This window comes from Erithacus rubecula (genome assembly GCF_903797595.1).
Source record: "Erithacus rubecula genome assembly, chromosome: 23".
NCBI lineage: Eukaryota > Metazoa > Chordata > Aves > Passeriformes > Muscicapidae > Erithacus > Erithacus rubecula.
Window position 1 is genome coordinate 1,133,945 of NC_136675.1, and position 12,879 is coordinate 1,146,823.

At 49.1% G+C, this 12,879-nt stretch overlaps 1 protein-coding gene across 1 annotated transcript; it reads left to right on the top strand.

Moving 5' to 3' along the window:
- Positions 1-338: 338 nt before the first annotated feature.
- On the top strand, positions 339-12,480 carry LOC306811802 (CCN family member 2-like; the record flags this gene model as incomplete). Its single annotated transcript, XM_079325829.1, has 5 exons — positions 339-401; positions 5,640-5,853; positions 9,661-9,912; positions 10,878-11,086; positions 11,278-12,480. 5 exons carry the CDS (start codon positions 339-341, stop codon positions 11,587-11,589), a joined length of 1,050 nt encoding a protein of 349 aa, XP_079181955.1. The 3' UTR covers positions 11,590-12,480.
- Between the last annotated feature and the right edge of the window lie 399 nt (positions 12,481-12,879).

The window sequence follows — 12,879 nt, forward strand, 5'->3', positions numbered from 1 at the left end:
CTTCGGAGGTAGAAGAAGGAAAAATTAAAAAATAATACTCCTGCTTTTGCTGGGGTTTGATTTACCCACCTGGAAAGTAACCAAGCTGCAGGCAGCGGCCCCGAAACCGCCGGAGCCGCAAGAATCCCCTGACGTTCTGTGGGACTCGGGCAGTTTTTGTTGCAGCCGGCTGGGCTCGGCTCCAGCCTGTCACTCAGCGCGGGCCCGCCCCTTGCCGAGCGGATTTAAAGCGAAGCTGATGCACGGCTTGGTCCAGAGACGGGAAACTTCGGATCGAGTGGGAGCGAGTAGGCGGCAGCCTGGGTCCCTGCCCTGCCCTGCCCTTCCCAGTGCTCGGGATGCCTGGAAGCTTGGGGACAGTGACCCGGACCCTGTTCTTGCTCCTCCTCGTCCCTGCCTGGGTACGTACGGCCCTGCAGCAGCTTTGCCTGGGCACTGCAGCTTCTTGCTTCGATGCATGCGAGGGCTTTGGGCTGAGAGACTCTTCCCGGCTGCCGGCCTCTCCCGAGCTTCTGAGGGAAGCTGGGCTGGGAACAGAGTGATGCAAACCTGCTGGGTCACTAAACCACGGTAGGGGCTGCCCCGTGTCAGGCGTGTCACCCGCGGTTCTCAGAGCTCCTGGCACATTGGAATGGATTTTGTTTCTTCCCACTCCTGGAAGCCAGAAATCGGCCCTGGTCTGGAAGTGGGAGAAGAGAGCAGTGAGAGGGGAAGTCAGTGAGTTTATGCCACTGTAAAGAATAAGAGTCTTGTATCCCAATTCCTTACCATCACCATCCTTCCCCAGCTATCACTGAATCCACACACTGCTCCCAAAAGCAGTGATCCCAAAGGGAAAATTAGACTGCAGCCTCTCCAGAGCAGGATTTGTGCCTGTTTGCCTGTTAATACAAATTCTTGAGAGAGCCGCTGGTTCCTCTTAGGACATTTGTGTGCTGTTCTCACGCCAGCAGTATCAGAAACTTCGCTGCCATCATTAAATTGGTGTAAGTGCTTTTTGACTGAGTGAAATTGGGTTCACAGAGCCCTTTGGGGGGCTTATTGTGGTGAGAGAGGCAATCAGTGAGGTCTGTTGGATTGCTGCTGGGAGTACTTACTGTGTGCCAGCCCCTTTTCTGCCGAGAAGGTGAACTGGGCTGCAATCTAAGGGAAACTGCTGCCATTTGGGGTGGGCATCTTGATTCTTGCTCTGGCTCAGCTTTGGCAGCACCATGTGGCTCTTATAAACAATAACAAGCAATCCCACTGCTGTGACCCTTGGTTACCACCCTGCGACAGGTGATGTTCCCTAAACCTGCCAAATGCCTCAGAAATATGACTTTTCACTTTCTTTGAGCATTAGGTTGGATTCAATGACCTTAGATGTTTTTTCCAATTTTAATGACTCTGTGATGTTTTGTGGACTGAGGCAGGAAATGCAGAGCTGTTACTCCTGAATCTGCCTCCTGTGTTGTTCAGAGGTGGGGATAATGTTCGGGATAATGTTCAGGATAATGTTATGTTCAGGCTCATCTTGAACAGGTCTCAGTATCCCAGTGCTCTGTCTGTCAAGGGGGTCACTGGCTCTTGTCTCTCCAAAGAAGCTGTTCTACAATGTGCTGCAGCACCTGCAGGAAGGCTCCCTGAGAGCCTGAGATGGAGAGAGAAGCAGGGGTTATCCACAGTCATTCAGAGTTTGAAGAAGGAATAGCTGTGTGTTGGCTGCTTAGTCTTGGAGCACTAAAAGAACTAAAAGAGGTGTTTATTATATCACCTCTATCTTGCAGCATTAACCCCCGGCTCCCAAAGCTCAGCTCAAAACTCACCTTTTCCTGCCCTCTGAGTACAGTCATGAACCCAACACATTTTAAAACATCCTCTTTGATTTGGCTCCCTTAGCTGGTTCCCAGGGCTCCTGTGGACAGTGGTCAGGAATGAGAAATTCAGACACTGCCATGGACCTGCTGCAGTGGTGGGAGCTCATGTTGCAGTGCTCATGCCCTCCTGAGGGTACAGGGAAAGAGGTTTTATGTAAATATGAAGGAGGAAGAACATTTTCAGTTTTTCTTACCTGCAGGTAATTGGTTTTGTTGCTGGCACTTGGGAGGGAGCTTGTTCTGGCTTGTCAGCTGAGCAGATGGTTCTGGGGAGTCAGAAGTGGAGAACACAAAGCAGCAGAGCAGAGGAATCTTCTGGTCTGAGTGTTGGCACTTCTGGAGTGGTTTGGCCATCACTTATGGGAATCTCACAGCTTCACACACAGTGCTTGTGATAGATGCAAGAGCTGTCAGCAAAGCCAGGAGCAGGGAGAGACAACATTCCAGGCTTTAAAACCTTCTTAAATCCATGGCCTTGATCTCTGACACTGGTTCTGTTCTGCTGCTCTCAGACTTCACAGAAATGCTCTGCAAACCTCAACAGAAGCCAGGTCAAGGTTGTAGTGAACTTGAAGTCAGGACTATGCCCAGTGAAGGTAGAAGTGAGTTTTGGGGCAACCCCTTCTGCAGAGGGAAGAAAATGAAATGTTCTCTGAGTTGAATCCCTCTGGAACCAGGTCAGTGGCAGGTTATGTAGAAGTGTTGGGCTTTGTGTTAGCTTTGGGTCTGCAACAAAGCCCTGAATTCCAATCCTGGCAGTTCCTGGGAACAGTTTCTTTGGGGCAGTTTTAGGGCAGTTCTTTGGGCAGAAGAACCAGAAGCATCTCTTGGAAAGAATGCAGGGTGAAGGGTGCTCCATGCAAAACCAATATAATCCACTATTCAGACTCTCTGAAAAGAAAATTCAGTAATGAAGGGCTCAAGGAAATCAGTTCAACTTTGACTTTACCCAAGCTATCCCCAACTTGAAAGGCTCCCTGGCCAGGTAGTTTTTCAGTGCTCTGTGTGTTGGATGTGTGCGAGCCAAACCCCATTCCAGCTCATTCCCTTCTCTGCCAGGCCTAGGAGAGCAGCAGGAATTATAAATAGCTCAGGCTGACTTTGCTCAGCAATAAAACCAGCAAACAGAAGCCCCAACGCTTCCTGGGCAATGGAGGGAGACACATCTGAGCTGACTGGTGGGAGCATCTGGGAGTATTTAGAAAGGTCCTGAAAATCATGATAAATTGGGCTTTTGAGCTGATGGCTGGAGTAGCTGAGGTACAGCATAGGTGAGTGCAGGGTCACTCAACTGGTCTCTGATACAACAGAGATCTGGATCCAGATGTTCTCCTGCTGAAAAGCAGCTGTGATACAATGAGGAAGTGAAGCTGCTGTGAACAGAAGGTAAAACCAGGTGAGCTGGTTTATGTGGGTAGCTTATTAAGGAAGTAACTAGTGCCAGCAATGATTAATGAGGGTGGGAAAGAAAACACACAGGATTGTAAAATCATGGAATGGTTTTGAGTTGGAAGGGATCTTGAAGACCATCCAGTTCCACTACCCTATCATGGGCAGGGACACCCTCCACTAGACCAGGTTGCTCCAAGCCCTGTCTAACCTGGTCTTGGACACTTCCAGGGATGAGACAACTAAGTTGGGTTTAGAGCTGTTGCATTCTCTTATCCCAAAAAGAGCTTGTTTTGGTTTGGATTTCAGCAGGAGAGCTATTGTGGGAGTGTTTCTTTCTATGGCCTGTGGCTGACACTGCCTTAAATGCATGGATTACATCTTAATATAGATCCCATGTTAGGAATGCTTTGTCTCTTGTGTGATCTCACATGCCCCCTCCAACTCATCTGAGACTGAATAATATGTTCCTTGGCAGCTCTAGCATCTGCCTACATGGAAAAAAGTAGGGAAGATTTCTGTATTTTTGGTTCTTTTAATGCACTTCAGCAATTGGGAATTGATTCCTGGGACATGCCAGGTTCTGGTGAGTGGCTGCAGTACAGTCGACTGGGAACAGCTGGGCTGCAAGCTGGAGAGGCTTGTTTCCAAAATACTTCATGCTAGGAGTTATCCAGGATAATTATGCTGATTGCTGCTGAGCAAGGAGACTCTGGAAGGACTCATCCCTTGGGGTCTCCTGAGGGAATGGCTGGAGCTGTTTCAGGAGTGGTTTAGATGGGTATCAGGAAATGGTTCCTCCCCCAGAGGGTCCTGACACTGCCCAGGCTCCCCAGGGAGTGGGCACAGTCCTGAGGCTGCCAGAGCTCCAGGAGCATTTGGACAAAGCTCCAGGCACAGGGTGGGATTGTTGGGGTGTCTGGGCAGGGGCTGGACTCCATGGCCCTTGTGGGTCCCACCTGACTTGGGATATTCTATGACTTCTAGGGAATATTTAACCCGATCCCAGTCCCACAAGCGCTGTGTTGGTGGCACAGCTGTACAAAGAAGTCAGCACCTTCTGACCCCATGGGAGCTAAAGTCAGAGCAACAGTCAAAACAGCTGGAAAAGTTTTCCTGCTGTGATTGGTGACAGATACAAAATCCAAGGAAGCTGTTTCCCAAGTGAGGACTGGATGGGATCTGACAAGTGCAAACAGAGCCATAACAAGGCATTTTTTTTTAGCCTGTTGCAGGTGTGTGTCCCCTTTCCTGTTGCCCTTAAGGCTATTACCAGCTTGGCTGCTGCTCTCCTGGGGTGATAGCACAACTGTGAGGAGTCTGCCCCATTGGATCCTTCTCTCTCCACCCTGCTCATAGCAGTGCAGGATCCCAGAGTGTTTTGGTGGCATCATTCATGTGCCATGTGTCAGCCCTGGGTGGGAGTAGAGCTACATCCAGAAGAGTGGAGTGGAGCATGGAATGGGGCAAGGAGGAATTTGGATGGGCAGGATCTGAACAGAAAGCCAGGCTGGAGCTGGCACTGATGTTTCTGAGGAGATTTCAGAGGATCTCTAGAGACCACACATTCTGCACTGTTCACAGTCAGGCTGTTACATCTTGCCCAAGTCTGGGCACAGTAAAGCTAAGCTGGTGCTCCTGCTCTGAGCTGATGCAGGACAGGGATGGCACACATTCACTCACTGGGATGCTGAACACATCTGGGTTTTCCAGAGCAAGAAACCCCACTTCAGCTATAGCCTGTTTAGTGTCTGAAGTGTCATGAAGCCAACAATGTGTTTCAAGGGCTGTCCAGTGAAATGCTGCCAAAGGAGGGCATCTGTGCACTCACAGGGTCCCAAGGAAGGTTGGTTGTGCTGTGTTCCTTAGAAAATGGAAAGGAGAAGACACTGTAATAAGGAAGAAAATGTGAGATGCAGGTGACAAAATGAAACTCACGAGCTTCTGGGTTAGTTTTCAGCATCCCCACAGTCCCACTGCCTGGCTTTGGGCAAGTCCTCTTTCTGTACACATCATTTTTCCAGTTTCCACTGGTGCAGAGGCTTTGATATTTGTCCTGTATAAAAGCTGGAATTTCTTGCTGTTAATGATTACTACTTTATTGCTTCCAGGGAGGGTGAGCTGCATAGGGGACTCTGAGCTACTGCTTGCCCTGTTTGTTTTGGCTATGCTTCCCAGAAGCATCTTTTTTCTTTTTTCCCCTTGAGTTCCAGATGAAATAGGGATGGGGAACGCATGAGTCCTTTAAGTCCTTGGGAGCTGCACGTACTCCTCTGCAGCAGGGCTGTCCCCCTCTCTCTGGGGTGTTTATGCTTGCAGCAGAGCCATGTTTTCCTCTCCCTGCCCAGCTGTCTTGCAGAAGACTCATTCTCTCCATGGCTTTTTGCCTTCCAGGTAGAAGCACAGGCCTGCACGTTGCCATGCCAGTGTCCCTCCCAGCCTCTGCAGTGCCCTGCGGGTACCAGCCACATGTGGGATGCCTGTGGCTGCTGCAAGGTGTGTGCCCAGCAGCTGGGTGAGCTCTGCTCCTTGCACAGACCCTGTGACCATCACAAGGGTCTCTACTGCGACTTCTCCAAAACCCACCGAGGCAGCGGGATCTGCTTAGGTGAGAGCTGCAGGTTCTGTCCTTGTGTGGCTTTTCCATGGTGCCTCCCAGAACACCTATCAGAATTTCCATTTCATCCAGTGTCATGCTGGGGGATGAGTGCCAGCCCTGGGAGCAGCAGATCCCTGGCATGTGCACAGCCTGCTTCCCAGAGCTCCAGCCAGGCATCGGGGGCTGTGGGACTCTGCCGTGTCTGTGACATCCTCAGGGCACATCCTCTACCCTTTGGGTAAATATCTGCAATCTGAACTCTTACTGAAAGTACTTTGCCCTGGAATATCCCACCAAATCCGTCTGCCTTGTGCCTGCACTTGGCTGCTTCTATGCAAGAGGCAAAGTGTATTTCTTGCCATAGCACATGGGTGGGGTTGCTGAACAGCTCCTTCACCCCATTGTGTCTATGTGGAACATGAGAATTCCTGATACAGGTAATGCAGGTACAGAAACTGCTTCTGCTCCTGACACCTCTTTTCAGCTAGAAGATAAAAATATTTTGAAATTTAAATGTTTTTAAATTTTTTTTTTTTTTTTAGTAGCTCCTTCTGAGCAAGCAAAAATTATTTTGTTCTAGAGGAAAATAAAGATCTCCTCAACCTCCTGGTCTTTGTTTAAAAACAAGACTCCTCTGCTCCATCTCTGACCTCTTTCTTAAATTCAGGCTTTTTCAAATATTCAGGAAGACCTGAGAGCTGGCAGTTTGGTGTGAGTACTTCAGAAAATGTTTGACCACAGCACTGAATGTCTCTGGAAATGATCCAGTACCAACCTGAGACAGAATCAAATTATCATAAAGTTGCTTAGCTTGGAAAGGATCTTAAAGCTCTTCTTGAGCCACTGCCTTGCCATGGGCAGGGGCACCTTCCACAATCCCAGGTCATTCCAAGCCCCATCCAGCCTGGTCTTAGATGCTTCCAGGAATGGGGCAGCCACTGCTTCTCTGGGCAGCCTGTGCCAGGGCCTCACCAGCCTCACAGGGAAAAATTTCTTCTCAATATCCCATTTATCCTTGCCCTCTGTCACTCCAGGCCCTTGTGAAAATGAATCTAACTTGTTGGTGTTTGCTCCTTCATTAAGTTTTTACAAGTGGTTTCATTTTCATTCCCCAGTTTTGGGGATTTTTGGAAGCCATGTGGGCTCCTGGTACTTTCTGCAGACATTGAGACACCTGAGAGCTGAGGATTGAAGCTTAGTAAGGCAAACACAGGTGTGATGACATCCAGCAGGTGTGAACTGCATGCTGCCTCATTCCAAATGGGAATGAGGTGTCTGTTGGTGGAAGAAAGGTAGCAAAATCACAGGAACAATTTCCTCAGGAGTGTAGGAGTCTACATTTTGAAGTCTCTCCATGAAGCCTTTAAATCCTTGTAATAAAGGTGCTTTGTATTTGCCACAACATCCAGATTTGTTTCAAACATTTTGGAGTGAGTCCCAGACCCTGCTGTGGAGGAAATCAGACTTGCAGACAGAAGCCCTTCCTGATTTTAAATGAGAAATTGAGCATTTCACAGCAAAACCCCCAGTGAACACAGGCCATCTCTAAAATGGGCTGAGGGTTTGGGCTGTAACATCTTTGGTGACATTTTTAATGATGTCCACATGATCTGTTGGAAGATGGGGGATTTTGGAGGCAGCAAAGGAAGCTGGAGAAGTGAATCAGAGGAAAGAACAATATTTTGACTTAAATTTATCCAAATAAGCAGATGTGCTGGAAGCAGAAAGGAGCTGAGGTGCTCAGGTATCATGAGAAAAGCATCTCAGTTGAGGCCAATCTGTAGGCTGTATTCAGAGAGATGGGAAGGGAACCATCAAAGGGAAATTTATTTTGTATTTGTGTAATGTTATCACATTCCACATATTTCAGAGGAATCCTTTCCATCCTGCAGAGACCTCAGAGTATCAGAAAGGTAGAGAGGATCCTGTAGTAACTGTAAAGAAGGATTCCTATGGGTGGTTGGAGGTGCAGGGAGCTGGCAATGTTTTATGGAGCAGTTCTTTCAGCAGTGCCATATCCCCTGAGCAAAAGGGCAAAAGTCTCCTTGGCTGGACTTGGTGTTTGGGGGCAGCTGGGGAATAAAGAGCTGGATCACTCCATGTGCACTGTCTTTTTGGAGACTTAATTGGATTAGGTCACTGGGAAAGGGAGGTCATGGAGGGTAATGAAGGGCACAACAGAGTGATTGAGTTTGGGAAACACAATCAACCCCTGGAACAGCTATTCCTTGGGAGGGGAGGGAACAGCATGATCTGCTCAGTGGGGTAGGAGAGCACTCAGGCTGAAAAACAGGGAGAGAGTGTTTAAAAATAAATGAATAGTGTAGAGGGAGGGTGGATGGATGGCTTCCACTTTGATGGAAAAAGTAAGGATTTTGAAATGTCTAAGTTGGAGCACAGAAGTATTTTCATCCCAATGATATTGCAAAGAGTTGCAAGGTGAGATGCAGGTCATGATAGGAACAGTCCAGAAGGATTTATGTCCCCTCAGGGGATAGGGATGTGATGGAAAGAGATTCTTACTCCTTGTTTGATTCAAACACTTTGTCTGAAACAGTGTCCCTTGGGCAAGCAGGACTGAGGGGAAAACAGATCAGGTTTCCTGGGAAGCCTCCACAAGCAGCCAAAAAACCTTGCTTTTGGTAACTTCCCCATGGAGGTTTGCATGGATTTTAATTTTTTTTTTTCATTTTTTTAAGGTTTAAGACTGTAGAAAACAGCAGCTGTTGAAAACTGTCCAAAAATCAGGATTTCTGTCCTGTGAACAACTCTGAAATGTCAACATTTAATTTCAGGCTGAGAGAAAAAAAATGCATTAAATAATGCATGAAATAAATAAATATCAATATTTTTTTTAAACCTCAACACTTTCCATTATTTATTTAGAATACTTATTTGACTGTGTCAAAACTTTCCCTTTTCATTCTATCAAAATATTTCCTCTTGATCTTTATAGTATCAAAATAATTACGAGAGCAAAATGCTTCCCTCTATGGATACTATCCCATGAGTATTTTGGTTGAGCATAAAGGAAATCTTTCATACCGAATGGTTCAGTTGGTTCTTCTTGAAAACATTCTTGATCTTAATTAAGAGATTTCTGCTGGAAAGCTTCCATTGGGAAAGTCATAGCTAATGCAGTTGGTAAGAAGTTGTCATGCCTGCAGAGTAAAGGTGGCTGCTCTGTGTCAGATGCTGCTGAGTTTCCTTTTGTTTTTTTTCCCCATTTAAATTCTGTTGGGAAGGAGGAAGAGACTGGTAGGTCTGGAGATAAGAGATCCAGATGTCAGAAGGGAGAGAGCTAGAAAAAATTGAGGCTGGAAGAAGGAAGAGGTTTGTGCATCACAGAGGGGCCAGAAAGTTCATCTACCCAAACTGGTGTTTTCCTTTGTAAGTACCATGTGTATGGAGAAACCAGCTGTTCTTAGAAGAGCGTTGCATTTTTTGGTATCCCAGGAGTATCGAGGAGCAAAGCCATGCTCATGTGCCATGTCAGTGATGTCTTGCACAGCACCACTGACCACCCTGAGCTGGTTGGGAAGAACTCTGACAGAGAAATCGGCTCTTTACAGGCAGCAAAGACAAAATCTTTGTAGCTCATCCAAGTGAAGAAGAAATTTTTCTAGAGAATTTTGGGAGGACTAGCACTTCTGAAAAATCAGTGTCAGGAACAGCCTTGGGTCCAGGGAAGCAAATGTGAAATATCCAGCACTGGGATGGCAGAGCAGGGAGGATGAGCTCTGTCCCTCCTCAGGCGCTCTGTGTCCCCAGGGCAGGGCTTCAGCCTTCTGCATACACCTCCTCTTCCTCCCCCAGCTCATGAGGGTGCAATGTGTGACCTGCTGGGCAAGATCTACCTCAATGGGGAGAGCTTCCAGCCCACATGCAAGCTGCAGTGCATCTGCATGGACGGGGCCATCGGCTGCATCCCGCTCTGCTCCGACGACCTGCGCCTGCCATCCCCAGAGTGCCCCAACCCCCGGAGGGTGAAGTTCCACAGCAAGTGCTGTGAGGAGTGGGTGTGTGAGGAGGGCAGTGAGGACAATGGCTTTGGAACAGCCATGGCAGGTCAGTGGGGCATGTGGGATGGGGCCAGGACCTCTTTGCTGAGGAACGGGGGTGGTTTTGGGGCACCGACTGGTTTGGGGCTGGTTGTGCCTTTGCGGCATCCTCATGGTGGGGATGGGTACCAAGTGTTGGGTTCCAGAGCTAAACATCAGGTCCAGCACACTCAACTGCTCTATCACTCCCCTTCCCAGCTGAACAAGGGGTTGAAAATAAATGGGAAGTAACATGTAGGTTGAGATAAGGCAGTTTACTAAAGCAAAAGTGGAAGTTTGCATGTGCACAAGCAAATAGAAAAAAAAATGGATTTATTCTTTACTTAAAATAATCAGGTGGTGTCCAGCTGCTTCCTGAGTGCAGTGCTTCTGCACATGGAGCAGTTGTACCAGAAGGAAACGTGAATAGCAAAATCCCCCCTCCTTCTCCTTCCTCCTCGTTTCCTTAGCTTTTATATCTAAGCTGACATCATAAGGTCTGGAATATCCCTTTGGTGAATTTGGGTCAGCTGTCTTGGCTGTGTCCACTGCCAGGGTCTTGCCTGCTTGCTACTCCTTGATTGGCAGGTAATGTTGGAGAGACATCACTGATGCTCTGCTAGCTCTGCCCAGCAGTAGCCAAAAACACTGGAATGTTATCAACACCTTTCCAGCTCCCACTGCAGAGCACAGCTCTGGAATGGCTGCTCTGGGAACATCAACTCCCAATACTCCAGACCCAATACAAAGTGAAACCTCAGTGGTGCTATGGGAAGGCTCCTGTGTCCTCAAGTGTCACTGCAGACCTGGCTGGAGCTGGGCTGTGTAGGAAATAGCCCCTGCTCACCTGCTGAGAGGCCAAGCATCTCATGGGATGGGCCAGCCTTTTGCTGCTGTTCCTGAAGTGTTAAACTGAGTTGGGAGCAGCCATGGAGCTGCCACTCTTTGTCCAAAGCCCTGAGCCTTGCCTTGTGTCTCTTCCTCATGGCTCAGTTTTCAGGGACAATCCAGCTCAGAAACCAGAGCTGAACAAGCGGCAGGAGAACTGCCTGGTGCAGATCACAGAGTGGAGCACGTGCTCCCGGAGCTGTGGAATGGGCATCTCCACCCGCGTGACCAACAACAACCCCCAGTGCCGCCTGGAGAAGGAGACCCGGCTCTGCATGGTCCGGCCCTGTGACTTCTCCATGGAGAAAATCAAGGTACAGTGCTGGAGGAGAGGGGACACAGCGCCCCAAATGCTGGGGACAGCCTTGGGAATGATCCCAGCTCACAGGGTTTGCTCTGTGCTTCCGCTTCCTCTGTATCCCATTGCCCAGTGATGGGATCAGAGCACAGGCCTCAGTGCATCTTTCCTGTTGTGTCCACGTTAATTAACCTGCTCTCTTCCTAGAAGGGGAAGAAGTGTGTGCGGACCCCAAAGCAGCGCCAGAGCCTCCACTTTGAGTTTTCGGGATGCACCAGCACCCACTCCTACCGGCCCCGCTTCTGCGGCAGCTGCTCGGACGGGCGCTGCTGCACCCCGTTCCTGAGCAGCACCATGGACGTGGAGTTCCGCTGCCCCGAGGGGGACTTCTTCCAGAGGAAGATGATGTTCATCAAGATGTGCTCCTGCCACTATGACTGCCCCCGAGACAATGACATCTTCCTGGCCACGTATCACCGTCGGATGATTGGAGACCACGTCAAGACTGAGCAGCAATAGCCCTGTCTTGCCAGGTCTGAGGTGTGCAGGAGGCTCTGCAGTGCTTTTGTGGCTGGGTCCCGGGCCAGTGCAGCCTCTTCCCCTTCTGTGAGGGGCTGTGCCTTCCACAGGAGCACTGTTCACACCAGTAGTCCCTGTGGTTTTCCCAGTGAGGTGAGGGGGAAGAGCCTCAGCTGCCCCAGCCCCCTGACCCCCTTTGTATAGTGGTGCAAAGGTGAGGGAAGGAAGTAGAAACAGACTTGAGCTGCAAACTTGATCCATATTCCCCCTGGCCAGAAGGGAGAGTGGATCAAAATCACATGGCTCCTGCCTGTCTCCAGCCCAGAGTTCAATTCCTGATTCAGACCCTGAGAGTTCTTCCAGCATGAAGTGGGGCTCCCGTGAAGTGGGACCAGGCCGCCAGACCAAGACGTGTCCCCTGCAGGTACTGCTCTGGGAAGCTGTTAGTGCCTTGATGAGCATTTCATAGAACTGTGGAGTAGTTTGCATTGAAAGGCACTTTAAAGCTCATCTTATTTCAACCCCCTGCCATGGCAGGGACACCTTCTACTTGCCCAGGCTGCTCCAAGCTGTGTCCAATCTGACCTTGAACACTTCCAGGGATAGAGCAGCAATAGCTTCTCTGGGCAACCTGTGCCAGGGCCTTACCACCCTCACAGGGAGGAATTTCTTCCTAATCTTGTCAGAAATAGCTCTGGGGTGGGAGAAGGACTGGACCCCACAAGCTCACACATGCACAGTGAGGCTGCAGCTGTTTCAGCTCTAGAGTCTTTGCTTTGGATGTTTGTAAGTAGGAAGAACACAGTTCAGCTCCAGTCTCCCTGGAGAGTTTAAGGTACTGGCAAGAGAAATTCTCATATTTGAACACGGAGCAGATCCCATCTGGAGTTACTGGGGCAGTGTTATGGGGAGCTGTTGGCACTGATGTCTCCAGCAGTGGGATTCACTCCTGGCCACAGAACTCCATTGCCAGCCCATAGCTCCAGGAAGGGCCACCAGCAGCCAGTGTCAGTGCTAATATCTTGTCAAGTGTGGAAAAATTTGATTTTTAGCCAAAACATCCAGGTACAGGACGTGATCCTTTTTCTTAAGTCATCCTTGCCTATCACCATTGAAAATCACAAAGAATTTATGTTCCAGGTAGGCAGGAGCAGCAGCCCCAAATCTTCACCTCACCATTATCTTCCTACCCCAAATTAGAGACTGATGCCCAGTCCCAGCTGTCCCCAGCTGCTGACACACCAGTTCAGGGCCCATGTCCCATCCCAGCCTCTGTTCTTTCTCTCAGCT